Consider the following 20,641-nt stretch of genomic DNA (forward strand, 5'->3'; position numbering starts at 1 on the left):
AGAAACACACACACACACACACACACACACACACACAACCTGCTTCAATTCCATTTTCAATGAACATCCATCCTAACAGCACTTCCTAGAAAGGAAGGAGACTGTACCATCTTGAAACCCAGAAATAAAGCCACTTTCTTTACTTCTAAATAGCTTTACCAAGCTTACCTAACTCCATGTATATGTAAAAGAGTCATCTGTGTTGTAAAAGAGTCTGAAGGCCAGGTCTATTTATTTTTTTTCTTTTTTCTTTTTCTTTCTTTCTTTCTTTCTTTCTTTCTTTCTTTCTTTCTTTCTTTCTTTCTTTCTTTCTTTCTTTTTTTCTTTCTTTTTTGTTGTTGTTTTTTGTTTTTCGACACAGGGTCTCTCTGTGTAGCCCTGGCTGACCTGGAACTCACTCTGTAGACCAGGCTGGCCTCAAACTCAGAAATCTGCCTGCCTCTGACTCCCAAGTGCTGGGCTTAAAGGCATGTGCCACCACTGCCCGGCCCAGGTCTATTTCAATAAATAATCTAAACTCATTCAACTATTTTCAAAATATTGGCCCAAATGGCAAATGCAGCTCTTCTTCCCTGCAGCAGTCAGCATGATTCTATACCTGCTATGCTGCACTTAAAGGAACAGGTTCCGAGGATGGTGCGGCCCTGGAGGTGGGAGGCCCTGCAGCCCATGCATTCTTCCTGAGGTTAGCAGAATGTCCTTTCCCCATGCACAGGTGCGCGGGTGCTCCCCAGAGCCTGTCCTACCATCCCGTGTTTGATGCTGGCTCTCTTTTCCCCACTGAGCTTATTTGAGGGTCGGTCTGAGGAAAATGTTCACGAGCTGTTGCAGGTAGGAGGCGAAATGCATGCACAGAGCACTCATGCTCGGGCCCTCTTCAAGCAAAACAAAGGCTAAACCCCGCCCCACACTTTTTCAAACCTCTTCTGATACATTGTAAAGCAAAACTGGAGAAACCCAAATGTCACTTTCCCTTAACAATTCAAACAGGAGCAAAGCCTTCCAGGGACTTTAGATGTTTCAGACAGAAAGAGGGGGAGATGCAGAGAAATCTCATCTTTTCTCAACTGTCCGTGGCATGAGCCAAAGATCTCTCTGGAGCCTTTTCAGTTGCCCAGTGGTGGCCCGCCATTGCTTCAGACGTCTGGGCTCCCCTTACATGTTTCAAGTTCGTTCACCATCTGTGGTCTGATGTGCAGAGGAGGCTAATGGTGCAACTCTTCCTTTTTTGGCGAGGAAAGCCCAATGGGTCTTAGCTAAGGAGTGCTCAGTGCTGACTCTAAAAATATCCGCACAGCAAATACTGTTTGGCATATCGTTGTGCTTGGCAAGGATCTCTCCAGAACTCTGCTGCAGGCTGTGGATTCTCCATAACTGCCCAGAACCCTGTCCCCACACTGGCGACAGACATGGCCAGGGAGTCTATGATTTTTGAATATTGCTTTTTTTTCACTGCTGATTTCTTGGGGTCATTTCCCAAAAATCTGAAGTCCGATTCCAGCCGTGGATTAATTACTAGCTGGATTTAGAATCCTCTTTGGGCTTCTAGTCTGAACTACAATAATACACAATCTGTGTGTACAAGAAAAGACTAAAGTTAGACTTCAAAAGGGCTCTATCATTTCCTCTCGCCCCCCCTTCCCCCCCAGAAGAAACGTCAGCTTCTCTAACTCCTCTGTCGTCGTCGTCAGAAGCAGAAGCAGCCCGGACTTGGCCCGCACTAGCGCTGGGCTCCTAGACGTTGACGGCGTGAGCGTGCTTCTTGCACAGTGGTTTGTCTTTCTTGGAGTAGAATGGCTGACCCTCCAGATTCACGTGGCAGACCTGGAAAGGAAAAGAGGGCCGCTCCTTTAGTAAAACGCACTGTGGCTCCTAACCAGGGGAAGCAGCAGCCTGGTTTTTATCTCCTCTGCCACAAAGTCTAATGACTGAACCAAATATGTAGGTTGAAACGAAGCATATACCATGAATACACCCAGGGGGTTGAGGATGCAGCCAGTGGCATGGCTATCACGCATAAAGTCCTGGCTTTGATTCCCAGAGCCACAAAAACCAGGCTGGATGGGCATGCCTCTAATGCTAACACTGGCAAGGCATTTAGGAGAAGGACCAAAAGTTCAAGAGCATCCCAGCTACTGAGAATCTGTCTATATAAATAAATAAATACCAAAATAAAAGGCTTCTAAAAAGCATGGACTGAAACTCAAATGAATTGAATCTAGTGGAACAGAGAATACATGTAATAAAGATGTCTACTTCATGCTATGCTGTGATATATGTCCTAATTAAATGTGTATTGGTGACACGGGCACAGGCAAGGAGAGGACCCCAATGACTCAGACCCATAGGAATAGCAAAGAGGTCCCATGGTCAGGCTCAGGAGAAAGGTAAATGCATCCCCTGGTCTGTGTGCAGGTTATGGTTGTTTGAATGAAAATGACCTTGATGGGCCTGTAAGGAGTGGCACTAATAGGAGGTGTGGCCATGTTGGAGGAAGTGTGTCACTGAGGGTGGGCTTTGAGGTTTCAGATGACCAAGCTAGGCCCAGTGTCACCCTCTCTTCCTGCTGCCTGATGATCCAGATGTAGAACTCTCCGCTACCTCTTCAGTGCCATGTCTGCCTGCAAACATGCTTCCTGCCATGACGATAACGGACTAAACCCCTGAACCTGTAAGCAGCCCCTATTCAATGGTTTCCTTTATAAGAGTTGCTATGGCCGGGCAGTGGTGGTGCACACCGTTAATCCCAGCACTTGGGAGGCAGAGGCAGGTGGATTTCTGATTTCTAGGCCAGTCTGGTCTACAGAGTGAGTTCCAAGACATCCAGGGTTATACAGAGAAACCCTGTCTCGAAAAAGATTAAAAAAAAAAAAAAGACACTGACCATGTGTGGGAAATGTGGAGCCAGCTTCCTTCTGGATATATATAGCCTGAGACTGCTCCCCTATAGATATGAGCTCAACATGCCTCCTTGTTTAACTGTATATAATTACTTGGCCTCTTCAATTCAGATGTATAAAATAAAGTTTCCAAATGCTGCTGGTGCTTCTCCATCAGAGAACATGGCCTTCCACTCCCAGCTCTTTTGTATACGTGTGTACCTGTTGCTTCTGCATTCCTTGTTTCCCTAGTTAGGTCAATTCCCTAAGTCATGCAATGTTGCAGCACTATCCAAAATATACGTGGAACAAGTACTGGTTAACAAGTCAATTCCCATAGAATGGATTCACATTTAAGGAAATACTATTTGTAAACTAAGAAATTATCAAAGATTGTACTCATTAAATAGTCAAGAGGGGGGGCTGGTGAGGTGGCTCAGTTGTTAAGAGCACTGACTGCTCTTACAGAGGTCCTGAGTTCAAATCCCAGCAACCACATGGTGGCTCAAAACCATCTGTAATAGGATCCAATGCCCTCTTCTGGGGTGTCTGAAGACAGCTACAGTGTACTCGTATGCATAAAATAAATAAATCTTTAAAAAAATAGTCAAGAGGAAGGAGAAAAGATCTCTCAGAGACACTATCCCTACTAACATAACAAACTAGATAAGACAAAACCCCCAATATCTTGTCACCCTTAACATTTCATAAGGGTAGCCAAAAAATAAAGAAAAAAAATCACCCTATCAAAAAAAATTCAAAAGTGTCCAAACGGAAGGAGGCCTATTTATGGGACATATTAATACAATTTCCTTCAGAAGGAAGATAATCAAATATATTTTGTGATACAAATTTCAATGAGATGCTCTCATGGGGGGAAAAAGACCAGTCCAATATGGAAAAGTACATTCAGGAAACACACACACACACATACATACATACACACATATACATACACATATATAGATATGTATATATGTCTATATATAAAGTTATATGTCTCTATGATAAAGATTTAGAGTATTACTGAAGCTGAAGAGGTTCTGGAAAGAAGGGACCTAATAACTTCTTGTTGAGGTCACTGTGGCTCATTTAATTCTCACAAAAAGTTCATGGGGGTAGATCTGCCTTTTCTCCAGTTCACGATTCAAAAACTGGGACTCAGAGAGCCCAGATATTTTTACCTAAGTCACAGACATAGTAAACTGTAGAACTGGGAATTGTGTCTAGGGTCGTAAGAACCTGTCCCATGCTTCTAGTTCCTGAACACCTCAGCAAAGTAGGCTGTGTTTACTTACAGTGGTTCTGTGCTCTTGCCTGTGTACAGAGGTGACACTCTGAAACGCCTGAGGAACTGGGTTTCCAGTATGTGAACTAAACCCCATGTGGGCAAAATGTTAACATCTAAGAGTCAGCTTGGAAGTCACTCTGGCTGGGATGGGCCCCATTCCATTGAGCCATCCCTACTGGGGAGCAGAAGTGGAGGCTGCATCTAGACAGTGACCTCAGAATAAGCCTGTTGTCAATGTGACAGTATCGGAAAGACACATCTTAACTACGGGAGAAACGGTATGCTACAGAAGAGGCAGTCATCCCTCTCTTCTGACTGTGACCAGATGCTCCCACCACCTCGCCTTGACGTCCCTCCTTGATGGACTATATCGTGACCTAACAATAAAACCTCTTTTCTATTAAGTTGCTTTATCAGAGTATTTTATCACAGCAATCGAAAAAGTAACTAAGTGAATCCTCAAAATTTGCTGAGTAGAAAAATTTTGTTCTGAGTTGAGCTTGAGGCCCATTCAAACAAAGATGGGAAAGGGGCTTTGTAATGGGCCAGTTGGGGGAAGTTATACGTGGGTCACATGGGGTGTCTAGTGCTCCACAGAAGTCAATACACTGAAGACTTACCTGGAAACATCCCAGGTAGACACAGCAACGCTGAATGGACCAGGTGCTATGATGTGGAGGTGTTTTGTCTCTTGCTGAAGCTCTCTCTCTCTCTCTCTCTCTCTCTCTCTCTCTCTCTCTCTCTCTCTCTCGTGTGTGCGCACATGTGCACGCGCTTTGGATTTGAGGTATTGCTGGCTTGCATTCCCAAACTGCTCATAACTGTTAGCTTATTTTTCTGTCATCATTCTAGATTCCTTAACAGTGGATGGAAACTTGCTTTGGGATACTCTTACTCCCCAAATTCCAGGAATATTTGGCAAGCTGAATCCCTCTAAGGAATGTCTATGAGGGCCAGTGAGATGCTCAGCAGGCAAAAGCACAGCCGTACAAGCCTGGTCACCTGAGTCCAATTCCTGTAAGCCATGGAGAGGTAGAAGGAGAGAACTGCGTCCAGAAAGTTTCCCTCTGACTTCCACACTCATGCTACACCCCAGGTGTCCTACACTCACTGACACATGTTGTTCATACACATATACTACACTCACTGACACAGGTGTCCTACACACACTGACACATGTTGTTCATACACATATACTACACTCACTGACACATGTTCATACACATACACTATACTCACAGACACATGCCGTTCATACACATACACTACACTCACAGACATATATCATTCATACACATATACTACACTCTGACACATGTCGCTCATACACATATACTTAACACACTACCAATAAAGTTTAATTTTTAAAAATATACCTTAACAATAATAATGTTTAAAAAAGAAAGAAATGTGGGCGAGAGAGATGACTCATCAATTAAGAGCACTCCTTGATTTGCAGAGAGCCAAAGTTCGGTTCTTAGCACCCACTTCAGGCAGCTCATGACCACATACACACACACACACACACACACACACAAACACGTGCGCGTGCCCCACACAATAATTTAAAATAGTAAGAAGGCAGGCGGTGGTAGCACACGCCTTTAATCCTAGCACTTGGGAAGCAGAGGCAGAGGCAGGCGGATTTCTGAGTTCGAGGCCAGCCTGGTCTACAAAGTGAGTTCCAGGATAGCCAGAGCTATACAGAGAAACCCTGTCTCAAAAACAAAACAAAACAAAACAAAAATAAAAATTAAAATAGTAAGAATTATACTTATACACATAATGTGTGTGTGTGTGTGTGTGTGTGTGAATAACTAGGAGGCTGGGTAGTACACAGCTATAGTTCCAGCCCTTCTGTGGGAGGTAGGAGCTGGAGGATTATAGGCTCGGTAGTTTTTCAGTTTACTTCAGTTTACTGGCTTCTGTGGGCCATTAAAAGTCCCCATGTGATCCCCATAGGTTAAATGCTGAAGTCAAGAGACCAGCCTGAGCTATGTGAGATTTTGTCTCAAAAAAAAAAAATTAGGAATGTGCTATATGGGCTGGAGAGATGGCTCAGCGGTTAAGAGCACTGACTGCTCTTCCAGAGGTCCTGAGTTCAATTCCCAGCAACCACATGGTGGCTCACAACCGTCTGTAATGGGATCCAATGCCCTCTTCTGGTGTGTGTGAAGACAGCTACAGTGTACTCATATAAATAAAATAAATTAATCTTATTTTAAAAAAAATGGAAAAAAAAAGAATGTGCTATATCCTACGATTTAACTGAAGAAGAAACAGTACAACCATTAAGAGAGCTAGTTTGAATCTTTCTGATTGTTTGGTTTAACTGGCTGTTTGGCTGGTTGCTTTTTGTTGTTGTTGTTGCTTTTGTCTTTAAATTATTATTATTTTTATTATTATAGTGTGTGCAGGTTAAAAATCATCATATGAAAATATATACTCATTAAAAATGACTTGGAGGGCGGTGGTGGCGCACGCCTGTAATCCCAGCACTCTGGGAGGCAGAGGCAGGCGGATTTCTGAGTTCGAGGCCAGTCTGGTCTATAGAGTGAGTTCCAGGACAGCCAGGGCTATACAGAGAAACCCTGTCTTGAAAAAAACAAAATCCAACCCCCCCCCAATAAAGAAAAAAATGGTGAATTTTTAAAAAGGGGGTTGGGGATTTAGCTCAGTGGTAGAGTGCTTGCCTAGCAAGCGCAAGGCCCTGGGTTCGGTCCTCAGCTCTGTTAAAAAAAAAAAAAAAAGATAAAAATGACTTGGAGGCTGGGCACTACAGCATGAACTTGTAATCCCATCACTTGGGAGGCCGAGGCAGGAAGATTACTTCAGCTTCAGGGAAAGCTATGTGGTCAGACCCTTTTGCAAACAAAACAAAGTGATTTATAGCCAGGCTTGGTGGTGCATGCTAGCATTCCCAGAACTCAAGAGGCTAGCCTGGGCTAACAATTTGGAAATTTAAAATGATAGAAAAAAGAACCTTGAGAAAAAGGAGGAGGAAGAAAAGGAAGAAAATATGATTTATGGATTTAGTGAATAGCAGATCACTTGTCTAACACATACAGAGTTCTGGGTCAATCCTCAGCCTAAGAAAGGAAGGAAGGGAGATGGGGAGAAGGCACAGGTAGGCCCAAAGTTTTCCACCTAAAGATTTCTTCCCAAGTTCTAGAGCCACGTTCTCCTTCAGTGTCCCCACAGAGCGAGGAGAACCTCATGGGGCTGGCTCAAGAGGAAGATCCAACCATCTCCATGTCACTTTTCAAGGGACAAGATCTGCCCAGTTTCTCTTGGCAAGTCTGCTGGGCATCGCTAGGGGTCTCTCGCCCGTCTCAACTCCCTTGGAACTTTGCTCTGCCCCACACCTTACTTCCTCCTGCATCTGTTTAGAACTTCTGTGAACCCAGCACAGCAGACGCAAGGGAGTGGTCCCTCGATGACCCCCTCCCCCACCCTCCCACCTCCCTCCCCCCCGCCATGGCTCCCTCTCCAAGCAGCACACCCTCTGTCTCTTCAGCCCCCGTGCCTCTTCCTGGACCTTCTCCAGGTCTCTTGGATCCTTCTAGACACCGGGCATCCAGACTTGTAATCAGTGTCGAGCAAGCCAAGGCTTGAAATTGAGAGTCGAAGCTCTATGCTCCGCCTGGCTGAGCCCCAGCTATGCAGGAGGTCATCCTAAAGGCGGCTAGTTAGACACTGTCAAGTTTTTTGAGAAGTCCTGATATATTTAAAGACATTTTAAAAGTAACTAAAGAATTTGTCCAAAGAATGTTAAAAGTGGTAAGGATTTGAACCACGATCCCAGCACTTGGAAGGTAGAGGCAGGTGGATTTCTGAATTCAAGGCCAGGCTGGTCTACAGAGTGAGTTCTCAGACATCCAAGGCTACACAGAGAAACCTTGTCTTGAAAACCAAAAACAAAAAATTCATATACTGAGACTAGGCACAGTGGTGCATGCCTACAGTTAAGCTGCCTGGGAGGCTGTGGAGAAGGATCCCAGGAACTCAGGAATTAAAAGCCAGCCTAGACAATGCAGCAAAGCCACCCTAAACAAGCAGATTTATGTCCTGAGGTCTTAACCTCCAGTACCTCCAACCTACCCAATACATTATGCTTAGCAAGGAGCGCATATGGAAACAAAGCCTTTTCGGATGTAATTAGAATGTCAGGTAAATGAGGTCATACTCAGCTGGACATGGTGGTGCCTGCCTTCAATCTCAGCACTCAGGCGGCAGAAAGCAGGCAGATCTCTGAGTTCGAGGTCAGCCTAGTCTACAAAGTGAGTTCCAGGACAGCCAGGGCTACACAGACAAATCCTGTTTAGAGGAGGGGGAATGAAATTATACAGGAGGAAGGAGGAAGGTAGCCTTTGCTCCAATAGGACTTGTAGCCTTGTAAGAGAGGAGATGGCTGCAGAGGGGCCATATGAAAATACAAATATGACTTGGGAGGAAAAGACTGGAGGTCAAGGTCACCGGGCATAATGGTGCATACCTTTGATTCCAGAACTTGGGAGGCAGAGGCAGAGGCAGAGGCAGAGGCAGGTGGATCTCTATAGGTCTGAGGTCAGTCTGGTCTACAAAGTTAGTTCCAGGACAGCCAGGGCTACATAGTGAAACCCTGTGAAAACAAAACAAAAAGAAATTCAAAGTCATCCAGACTTAGCTAGAGACCGTGAACACACACACACACACACACACACACACGCATGCATGTACACACAAGACAGTTAATGTAACAGTAGAAGCAAAGACTAGAACACTGTAATTAGCTAAGAAATGGAGAGTGTGGCTGTCTATAAGCCCTTTGATTTTTTTTATTTCTGTCCTGCTGAACTGTGAGAGGTGTGATATTATTATAATACTGTGCCTATTATTATAATACCCTAGGAAATGAATACACAGTGAGCATAAAGTACTCCACAGATAATGGGGGAAAAGAGTTAAGTGTAGAATTCAAAACATAGGGCAGTAAATTTGATAACTAGGAATATCCTTCATCCTAACAGATTATCTGGGCTTAACTAGCATAGATATCTATCTATCCATCTGTCTGTCCTTCCATCCATCCTTCCATCTATCTACCTACCTATCTATCTATCTATCTATCTATCTATCTATCTATCTATCTATCTATCTATCTATCTACAGGGCTTCTTATATCCAAAGCTGTTCACTGAGGATAACCTTGAACTTCCAATTCTCCAGCCTCCATCTGCCAATGATTACATGTGTATGTTGCCACAGTTAGTTCATGATTGAACCAGGGCTTCATGCATGTCTACCAGCTGTGCTACATCCCGTAAACAGCACAGATATGTCATATATATCCCAAATTCACCTTGTGTAACTCTGGTCCTTAAAATACACATTCGTTTTCCTAAATAAACTTAAGCCTGATGTTACAGGGATTTATTAGGGATGAGCATTTCCTGTTTCCAACACAAGTCTAAATAGTGGTAAGCAGTTTCACAGTCGCACCTCAGCTGAAAGCCCTGTAAAGGGAAGGTCGGTCTCCTAGCAAGGTGCCCACTGCTTCAGGTAACTGCACACAGTTAATAGTTAATCTCAGGCTTATCTGCTGGCTGCTGCACATAAAGAACAGAACCACTTAGGAAAGGAAAGTGATACAGCCCTGCTTTCTAAAGGGATAAGAGAAACCTTATCTCAGCCTTTCATAGACCCAGTCAATAAGCCGAGCACTGGGTTCACAGGACAGTCTTCACGCCATTTCATTACCAGGGCAGCATATAACCTTGGGAAGCCACCTGCTTTCCTAAGCCACCGTTTGCCGCCCTCACCATTGCTGGTAAGACAACATGCTGGTTCTCCAAATCTTGCAGAATTCTGCCACACTTGGTTTCTACACGATCACCAGGAATACAGCTTGCTTCACCTGTGATGTTCCAAGACATGGTACTGCAAACTTTAGAAACCATTACGGCACCAGAATGCCACAGTTACATCCTTGTGTGCCAAGGGGCTGCCAGCTGTGCTTTGTCCCTCCTGTCCCCTGCTCAGACGGTTGGAACTCCAGGATAGAAACATACCGCACAAATGAAGCAGGTGTCATGCCAGGTGTGCCCCAGGGCCTCGATAAACTTGTCACCAGCTTCCACAGGGAAATCACATCCATGGCACTTGGTGCTGAACAGGTTGATGTAGTCTGAAATAAAAGCCAGCAAGAGACAGGCACAGAGCAGTCAGCCACACAGACCCAAGACCAGGACGCCCACATCAGGCGCGGTGGCCCGGTCACCTCACAAACGAAACACACTCACACCACTGACTGCTCCTTTCACTCTTTTCATAAGTTGTGCCAATGGTGTGGTGACTTAGACTGGAACTCATTTACCATCTTGTGCTAGTTTGATCTGTAAATTATTTCTGGAATTGTCATGAACTTTCTTGAGAGTAATTGTTTCTCTTGGATCTCCCTCTTCTGATAGCTCAAAAGAGGTCAATAATCGAATGGAAACTTAAAAAATATTCCTCAGTGCCCAATCACTAGGCTTATTTTGGAAGAATGATCATCATTAAGGTTTTCTTTTTTCTTTTTCTTTTAGATTTTATTTTATTTTTAGGTGTATGTGTGTGTGTGTGTGTGTGTTGTGCGTGTGCACAAGTCCAGGTATCTACAGAGGTCAGAAAATGTTGGTGGATATTTGGAGCTGGGGTTATAGGCTGCTAAAGCTCACTGTGTGGGTGATGGGAACAAAACTTGGGAGCTCTGAAGAACATGCACTCTTTTTGTTGTTGTTTGGTTGGTTGGTTTTGAGAGAGTGTTCCTCTGTGTAGCCCTGGCTGTCCTGGAACTCAGAGATCCTCCTGCCTCTGCCTCCCAAATGCTAAGATTAAAGGCATATGCCACAGTCACCGACCACCACCAACCAGACAGTATGTGCTCTTAAAGGCTAAGCTATCTCTCTAGTCTCACACTCTTTTAAGTTTTATTTTTCTTTTTTCTTTTTAGTTTTTTAATGCTAATTATGTATATGAGTGTTTAGGGTTATTATATCCATATAAGTGCAGGTACCCATGGAGACCATAAGGTTAGGGCCCCTAGAACTGGAGTTCAGACAATTATGAGATATCTGACATAGGTGCTGGGAAGTGAACTCTGTAAGAGTTCTCAGTAAGAACTGTATGTGTTCTCAACCACTGAGCCATCTCTATAGCCCATTGTAAGACTTTTTTTTTTTTTGTAATTTTAGAATGGTGTTTGCTTGACCATTCTCCTGTCACTGGACATTCATGTTGGCAACAAAATTGTACTACTGTAAACAATATTTGAGCTACTCAATGTCCCTTTCCTCCCCCTAACAAGGGAGATAATACTACAAAATACTACTCATAATGCTTCCAAGTTTACTGATTTCTTTCACAAAGATGGTGTTGTGATGAGAACGTGCCCCTAGAGTTCCCATGGTAGAAGCCTCCTCCTTGCAGCAAGAATGTTTGGGAGGCAGAGTCTAATGGGAGGCATTTAGGTTTTTTGGATGAATTAATGTCATTCTGGAGGGACTAGGTTCAGGAGTATAAATGAGCCTGGTCTCCTGTAACCCATTTTCTTTCTCTTTCTTTTGCCCCTCCTCCTTCCACATGGCATGATGTAAGAAGACCTTTAACAGATGTCGCTTCTTGACCTTAGATTTCCCAGTCTTCAGAAGCATGAGCCAAATACATTTATGTTCATTATAAATCACTCTGCTCCAGACATATGGCTACCCTGGAACAAGATGGCCCAAGACGTCCTCACAAGAGCCTCAGCACTGAGAACTGTGCTTAGCTTGGCTTTGTCTTCCAAGACAATGCTTAGTCACTGGCCAATACTCAACATAGGTATAAACCAATAAATCAGTGAATTACCACATTTGTGGAAAACAAACATAGTGATAAAAAAATAAATGTATCTGTAAAGGAATCCATCTGTTTTCACAATTTTTCTCAGAGACCGACTTATTCTTATCTTATTTTATTTTTTTTATTTTTGTCTTGTTTTGTGGCTGAGGGAATCAAGGCTCAACAACATGTGGCAGAGGCCCACAGCTGAGGCCTCCAGTCCTGAGTTCCTGTCTCATAGTGGTGGCACAATTCTGCCATACGACTGAAGAAGTTTTCTAGAAAGGTTCAGATCCCCTTGAAAGCTTCATTCCTCCCTGCATTCCTCAACTCCCCAAATGTCCTTGTCTCTGCACGGCTCTGCCACACCTGGCCTCTCCCTGTGATCTGTCCATCTCTGTGGACAGAACGCCTGTTCACTGCCTTAGACCACATACCCAGAGGGAGTGTGCCATCAGGGTTATAAAGAAAGAAAAAGCTAGTTCCAAATCCAGCTCCAACCTGGGCAGCCGCTCAGGGCTGCAACCTTCCCATCTGTATAATGCAGATAATTATATCACCAAAGCCATGGAATTATCACTACGGGACAGATTAAGAAATGTACGAAGCATTTGGCATACATATTAACTGTTGACTCTTATTTTAGAAGATTTCATAAATGGTTAAAGAGGGAGAGGGCCACCCATTTTCCGGAATGGCCATGCTAGTGTGCGCCATGTTAATGGCTTAAATTTATTTAAAACAATTATGTTGAGGGGCTGGAGAGACAGTTCAGCTGTTGCTTTTCCAGAGGACCTGGGTTCAAGTCCCAGCACCCACATGTTAACTCACACATATCTGTAACCCCAGTCCCCAGGCTTCTGACACCCTCATTCATACAACATGCATGTAAAACACCAATGAACATAAAAACATTTAAAATTACTTATTTTTTAATTTGTAAGTATTGATGGTCTGTTTGTGTGTATATCTGTACACAAAAAGAGGGCAACTGGATCCTATAGACAGTTGTGAGCTGTCATGTGGGTGCTGGGAACTGAACCCAGGACCTCTGGAAGAACAGCCAGTCTTCTTAACCAATGAGCTATGTCTCCAGCTCAAGGTTTTTTAAGGTTTATTATCATTATTATTGGTGTGTATGATTTGTGCCAAGGAGCACATGTGCAGGCCAGAGGACAACGTGTGGGGTTGGCTCTCTCCTTTTTCTTGTGGCTTCCAGGAGTCAGAATTAGCAGCCCAAAGCTTCTCTGGCAAGCCCTTTTACCCACTGAGTCACGTTACCGCCCCCTGCATAAAGTTTTTGAGGGCAGAGACCTCACAGAAATTGATATAGACTACACATTCAGCATGTGTTTTCCGGACAAATGGTGAACAGAAAAAAAGCAATAGTCCGACTGGCCGTATTAATTAGAAATTCCTTCCCTTGCTCTTTCACAAACTCATTCTTAAGACGGCTTGAATCTCCTCCTGGAAGTCTTGCTTACTGATTGATTTTCTATTTGAAACTTGGTTTTGTGTGATCTGGAGGCTCTGTTTTAAAAATCGATAGCACAGGCCGGCGGTGGGGGCACATGCCTTTAATCTCAGCAGAGGCAGGAGGGATCTCTGAGTTCAGAGTCAGCCTGGTCTACAGAGCTAGTTTCATAGGCCAGCCAGGATTACACACACACACACACACAAAACTGTCTCACAAAACCAAAAAAGAGTGACGGCACAGAGATGACTAATATTATTTCTTTAAACAGTGACATTTTCTCATTTATTCTACAAAATGAGACTGTTACCAATAATTGCACTTATGCAGTCAAAGCGATATACTGAAATTATGCAAGTGGTAAGTTTCTTGTTATATGTCTTTACTACAGTATAAACCATGTTGGTTAGGTCAGAACCAAATACAGAATCAATGGTGTAACACTGACTGTAGGTCAGGAACAGGGAGAGGCCATGTTCTATCATTTCAATCTTTTTACAGCAACGGAGGCTGAGACACTGGGTGATACCTGTTTAAAGCAATTCAGTTTACTCTGGAGCCGGAAAATGAGTTCACCCATTTAAAAGACCAAAAAAGTTTCTTTTAAAATTCAGTTAGGAAACAAAGGTTTGGACTTGCTTCTTTCCATGGAGGTAACTGGAGTGATGTTTCCTATTCAACTTCAATGTCTTTCTGTTCTCAACGCTTTGCAGAGCCCACTGCCGCTCCGCCCACTGCCGCTCCGCCCACTGCCGCTCCGCCCACTGCCGCTCCGCCCACTGCCGCTCCGCCCGTATTCCCTGAACTTAAAACTCCCCACATTTTACAATAACATATTACACTCTGAAGTGCAGAGAGATTGGAGGGCTGTGAAGGGAACCCAGCAAGCTCCACAGTCCGGGAGCGAAGGGGGCGCTCAGCATTCCATGCCGCGGCCCCTCCCAATTCCCATCCTCACAGCCACCCTATAAGGCAGGTGTTTACAGTCTGGAGAAGTTCAGCAGCTTTACTTAGTGTTACAAAGCCGGATCAGGGTGGGACTGGAAATAGAATCTAGGATGAAGGCTAGAGGTGGTCCTCTGCAGGTCAACATTTTGATTCCCAGTACTGCACATGAAGCAAAACCCACAAGACCCTCTTCCCCTTCACGTAGGATGTGAATGGATGCAGGCAGGAAAAAGTTTTCTAGGCCTGCCTATCAACCTGGATGACACGTAGGCACTGGGTCTTCCAGCATGGTGTCACTCTGCATCTTACGTGTACCGTGTCCCACACGCCTACCTTTCTCACAGTACGGCTCTCCGTCCTCCATGTGGAAGAGGCTGTTCCCAAAGGGCTTCTTGCAGGCCGCGCAGACAAAACAGGTGGTGTGCCATGTCTGTCGCAGAGCGTGCATCACTTCCTGGAGGAAAGATTCCGAGTTCAGGACAGAAAATTTCCCAGGGGAAGGGAGCTAGGCTTGGCTTCCGCACCAAGCTTGGCTGCTGCCCAAGTAACCTAGGGAACAGGGCAGGAGGGCTCACAAAGCAGACACTGAGGAAGACAGGGAGGAAGAGGAGGCAATGAGCCGCCGGAAGGGCCGCCTATGAGGCAATGGTGCAGAGCCCCAGCCACACTTGAAGCTGGTGTTGTGTGCATAGATCATTCCTTGGCCAAATTAGTTATTTAGTTCCCTGGTGCGGTAATTAGTGGCAAACGGATGGGATTCTAGGATGGAAATGGAGTTGCATTTGCTGTGATCAGCAACTTTGTTGAGTTTCTAATAGGACCCCAACATCTTAGAAGAAGAAAGGAAGTCAGTCCCCCTGAAGACAAGACAAAGGTCACCACAGGAGAGGCTGCTGCTCACTTACCCCCATGATTTTGGTGTTACACTTGGCACAGATCGGGGCAAAAAACTGCTCGTAACACCGCTCACAGTAAACATTGTTCTGTTCCTCCACAAAGCACACATCTGCTAGGGAGGTCTTGCAGTAGGCACAATTGAACTCTTCTGGGTGCCAAGAGCGGCCCATGGCCACCAGAAAAGGGCCCCTGGCATGGCAGAAAACAACGTGAAAATGAATCTCCCCAAATTAGAACCAGATATTTTAAGAACCCCAACAACGTTCATATGATTACCTAGAAATGCCCCATCTGAGGGTTGTTCTAATGAAATAGCATGTCATTCAGAGAAAGCCCCATGCAAAAGATATGTGTTGTCATGTCAGTTAAAATAAACAGAACTAGAAAACTGGTTTGGTGGTGTACACCAGCACTTTGAAAGCAGATCTCTAAGAGTTCAAGGCTAGCCTGGTCTACATAGTAAGTTCCAGGCCAGCTAGGGCTACACAGTGAGACATCCAACAAACAGAACCTGGAAGCAATCCAAACATATGCCACAGAGGACCCAGAACACACATCACAGAGTTCAGTTTATCACAAGAGCAATGGTTATGGGAGCTAACCTCAGCTAAACCACACTGTGCTAGATACTGAAGAAGAGTTTTACATTGGTTAATATATTTAATCCTCGTAACAATGCCATGTAGGAGAAACTATTATGATACCTGATAATCAGTAAAGACAGCCAAGTCACAGCAAGGCTGAAAGGCTCACTCACTGAAGGTCAGAGGGCCAGGAAGCCCTAGACGTAGGACACAAACGTGATGGTCCAGTTGCAGGTTCAGGACACACTGGCACCATCAGAAAACTTCATCTTCTAATTTTTCCTCTGTGTTTTCTGGTTTTTCTCTGCTCATTTTGCTTTTTGTTTTTGAGATAGGATCTCACTGTCTAGCCCTGGCTGGCCTGGAACGAACCTTTAGAGCAGCTTGGCTTTGAGCTTACAGAGATCTCCCTGCTTCTGAACCCCAAGGGCTGGGGTCAGCACACCTGGCTTTTGCTTGTTTTTAGTATGTTTTTCACATGTCAAAGCATGTACCACACACATATCCTGGCACAGTGAATTTAATGAGGACCGTCTGAGACCCCTGACTTCTCAGTGAAATGAATTGCTTGAATTTCAGCCAAGTGTCTATCAGAGCCCTAAGAGGCAGGGCACTGTCTGTGGAAAGATCCAGAAGGAACTCTGAAGGAAAGCTGGGTCAAACCTGCTCCGTCATCTGCTTGTAGTGTGCTCAATAAACCTACTGACAATACAGCTGAAGATTCCCAGAGCCCAGCCTTAGCCCAAGGGGGAGCTCCTGGCACCAGACACCAAGCTGGGAGCTTCACCACTTACCTCATGGAATCCTTCCAAGTCCCCAGGGACAAGTGTCATACAGGTACGGAAGCTAAAGCTCATAGAGGCCAGCCAGAGAGAGCTGAGGTTGTCCTGCGTGGCTGGCCTTCTGCCTCTACCTGCCCTCCTATCTGCCACCCCTCCTGCATACCAAAGCCCGTACCTGATGACGTTGTTACAGTGTCCACAGAGGGGAGTGCGGCTGCTGGCTGGGAAGCGCTCAGCTCTCTGGAAGGTGCCCCTGGCAAGAGGAGTCACGTGTGGGCCTGTCGGGTTGTAGGCTGGAGCCCCCCTGGGCAGGGTCTGCTTGCTGACAGTGGTGGTGCTCTTTCCGGGAGCAAACTTCTGAGAGAAGCTGTCATCAGTCACCCAGGGTGGGCGGCTGGCAGATTCTGAAGGGCCCCCGCTGTAGGCCGCTGATGGTGTAGGGGTATAGTTTGGGGCAGGTGAGGGGGTGTAAGCTGGGGCAGGGGAGGGGGTATAGGTAGGTGCAGGGGAGGGCGTATAGGTGGGGGCAGGAGAGGGGGTGTAAGCAGGAGCTGGCGAGGGGGTATAGGGAGTCGGACTGTAATTGGCTCCTGGAGATGGACTGTAGGAAGATGCAGGCACTGCAAGCCAAAAACACCCAAAAGTTATGTGTTATAAATTCATTCTCCCTCATCCCTCACCCCAGCCAGAGAACTACACAAGATGAGCATAATATTGAGATAGTATAATTCCAATTATTAAAGAAGAGGTGTTAACGTATACGTGTGTGCATGTGTTGTGAATAGAATCTGCTCTATTCACAGGGACTCAAGTACACCAAGCAAACGCACGATCACTCACTAAGCTACAGACCCCCTTGCCTGAACTTCTTGGTGAACCAGATTTTAATTCTCAACAAAAGCCCAGATAAACAAGGGTTGACAGCAAGAGGTCTGGAGAGCTTGCACAGGCCCCAGAGAGGGGTGGAGCTATAAATAGTGAAGCTATTTAGGGTGGGGATCTGTGAGGCATTGGCTGCCCTGGTCCTGCAGGAGATAGGGAGCAAGAGCAGGGAGTGTCTGGGGCAGGAAGTGGGTAAGGACAGGTCAACGCAGCATGGACCAGAGGATGCTTTCAGTGGTCCCCTAGCCGGTGATCTGACTCCCAGTCATCAAAATCAGTATCTGCTGTATGTCTTCAAGATGGGGCAGATGTCCAGAACGCTCTGGTTCATGTTTCAAGTTTAGCTACAACCATTGTCTCGAAAAACAGCTTGGCTCTATTTGTCCAGGGAGGAAATTCTGTCTTGATTAGATAGGTACCCACCTATCTCAGTCAGTCAGTGAGCCTAGACAGAGGGGCTAGCACCACGCTTCCCAGGGCCCTGACTGCCCCTGCCACATCCTCTTGTTCTCCCACATCGCCTTGGTGCATGAGAGTGTGCATGACACCCAGAGGTCACCATCAGGGAAAAGAACACACTGCACTTCTTGTCTTCACTGAGAGCAGAGAAACAGGTCAGCACACAGAAGGGGCACTGTAGCTGCTAACACAAAGCTCTCTCTACCAGGGATCTCAGAACCCAGGATTTTTCTGCTCCCCTCCCCACTATAGAGACAGCTCAATAGATCTAGCTGCGTATCCCGAGAACATGGGCTAACTAGTTCTCTTCTTATAGCAAAGATGGTCCTAGAAGTGTTATCTCTGTTCCCAGTCTATTCTTCTGGGAAGAGCACTATCTTCCCCACTAGGAAGTATATCATGATAGCCTCCCTGCCCACATCCAAGCCAGGCCTCTGTGGAATGGCCTGTACTGAAGCAGATCTCTCCAGATCACAAATGGACTCAGCCCATGGCCCTGTCTGGTTTCTTTCTCCTGTCTGGTGCCCTGAGCCATCCTGGGTTCTTTGTACTCTGTGCCTTTTATTCCCAGATGACTGCAACTTCAGAACTGGCAAGTGCAAGGTAGCCTTTTGCTAGAGGATGGCTAGGGCTGTGCCCATGATGACAGAGTGTAAAGGTGTAAAGCCTTCCACAGCCCTGCCCCAGAGCCATCCTGGGAGTGAGACTGGCTCCCAAAGGCAGATTCTCCGGTTGGAATCTTCCTCCCACTTACAGTAGGGTGAGGCACACAGCAGGTCATCTGAGTCAGCCTCTGCATTATCCCCTTTACACCCGAGTCCTCAGAAGATGCAGCAGGGCAAGAGTCTAAGCCTCCCTAGACTCCGAGCTGCCTCTATAAAGAACACAGATCCGATTTCCACTGGCGTGTAAGCTCATCAAGAAGTCTGTTGTACCACTTAGAGGAGACCCCATGCACATATCAAAACCCTAGTTCTGAGTCTTGGGATTCAGTAGTTAGAGCACTTGCCTAGTATTTTTGAGACTCTGGGCTCCATCCCTAGAACTCCTCCCTCAGAAGAGCTCTGGTTTCACATTCTAGTCCTACAACTTCCTAGCCATGTATCCTTGCTTGAGTAATTTATTCACCTCTCTCTGGGCCTGTTTCTTCCTCTAAAAATGGTATTGGGATTATAAGATTTAGGAAATTATTAGGACTAAAACATGTAAGTGCTTAATTTAGTACATAATATAGTGTGTGTGTGTGTGAGAGAGAGAGAGAGAGAGAGGGAGAGGGAGAAAGGGAGAGGGAGAGGGAGAGGGAGAGGGGGAGAGGGAGAGGGAGAGGGAGAGGGAGAGGGAGAGGGAGAGGGAGAGGGAGAGGGAGAGGGAGAGGGAGAGGGAGAGGGAGAGGGAGAGAGGGAGAGGGAGAGGGAGAGGGAGAGGGAGAGGGAGAGGGAGAGGGAGAGGGAGAGGGAGAGGGAGAGGGAGAGGGAGAGGACAGTGCATCTGGATTCCCAGGTTGAAATGAACTATCAAGTTCATCTCCAGGCTTTCCTGTCACGGGGAAAGCCCTGAACAGATTTCCTGTAGGATGGAAGTGGGCAGGGAGTTGTGATTCTCTGAAGTCACATCACCAGGAATTGGACCTATTTCAATGATGAATGAATGAATGAATGAATGACGTCCTGCCTACCTCACTGGGTGTGCTGAGAACTCACAGGAGGGACACAGAACAAGCATTTTGTGAAGTTGTAAGTCCCAAACTCAAGGTGCTATCACCTACCTCAGCAGTCTTACATGGCTTCCTATTGTCCAGAGGACCCCAACATGCTAGGGACACGGTACCTTTAGGGGCACTGCTACAGGAGAGTGGGGGGTCCCACAGAACTTCGAGGCAGCTTCATCCCTCCGTTGTAAGATTTAGGGTTCTGTATAAGTCCGTGTGAACTGTCTTCCTTTCGTTTTGCTTTTCATTTCATTTCTTCTATCCTCTGTTTCCTTCTTGTTTTATAAGCACAATCCTCTGCTAAAAGTGATGATGTGCTGCTATTTTTTTTTAAACAGGGTTTCTCTGTACAGCTTCGGCTGTCCTCTGTTGACCATGCTATTCTGGAACTCAGAGGTCTGCTGGGCGTTGCCTCTCAAGTGCTGAGATTAAAGGCCATCATACCCCGCCAAGATGCTTGTTTTTTGACATATAGCCCAGGCTAGCCTGGAACTCACTCTGTATTCCAGGCTGGCCTCAAGAATTCAGCCATCCTGGTGTCTCAGCCTCTTGAGTGCTGGATTACACGTGCCTCCACACCTAGCTCTAACAGGAATTAGGAACAAACGCCGTATGATGTTCAAGCCATGGTCTTATGTGCTGAAATGCAGTTATTCCAAATTGAGATGTGCTAGTAAGTATTAAAATCTCAAGACTTAATAAAAGAGTGTAAAGTAGCTCATTATATTATATTGACTGTATGTTAAAACTGTTTATTTATTTTTAAATTTAATGCGTGCAGATGTTTGCCTGCATGTATATCTCTGTACCACTTGCATGCCTAGTACCTCGGGAAGCCAAAAGAGAGTGTTGGATTCTCTGGAACTGGAGTTAGAGTTGGCTGTGGGTCCTATGG

The 20,641-nt window shown here is 45.6% G+C and overlaps 1 protein-coding gene across 3 annotated transcripts in view; it reads right to left on the reverse strand.

The window, feature by feature from the left end:
* Positions 1 to 338: 338 nt before the first annotated feature.
* Ldb3 (LIM domain binding 3) overlaps positions 339 to 20,641 on the reverse strand; it is a 61,379-nt gene continuing 41,076 nt past the window's right edge. For all 3 annotated transcript variants that reach the window (XM_052190189.1, XM_052190188.1, XM_052190187.1), the window contains 5 exons: positions 16,873 to 17,317; positions 15,340 to 15,520; positions 14,768 to 14,888; positions 10,221 to 10,336; positions 339 to 1,824 (listed from right to left, as the gene is read on the reverse strand). In XM_052190189.1, the coding sequence (XP_052046149.1) occupies positions 1,735 to 1,824; positions 10,221 to 10,336; positions 14,768 to 14,888; positions 15,340 to 15,520; positions 16,873 to 17,317 (953 nt within the window). In that variant the 3' untranslated portion in view covers positions 339 to 1,734. The remainder of the gene's footprint in view (positions 1,825 to 10,220; positions 10,337 to 14,767; positions 14,889 to 15,339; positions 15,521 to 16,872; positions 17,318 to 20,641) is intronic.

The sequence above is a fragment of the Apodemus sylvaticus genome, chromosome 8, assembly GCF_947179515.1.
Source record: "Apodemus sylvaticus chromosome 8, mApoSyl1.1, whole genome shotgun sequence".
Lineage (NCBI taxonomy): Eukaryota > Metazoa > Chordata > Mammalia > Rodentia > Muridae > Apodemus > Apodemus sylvaticus.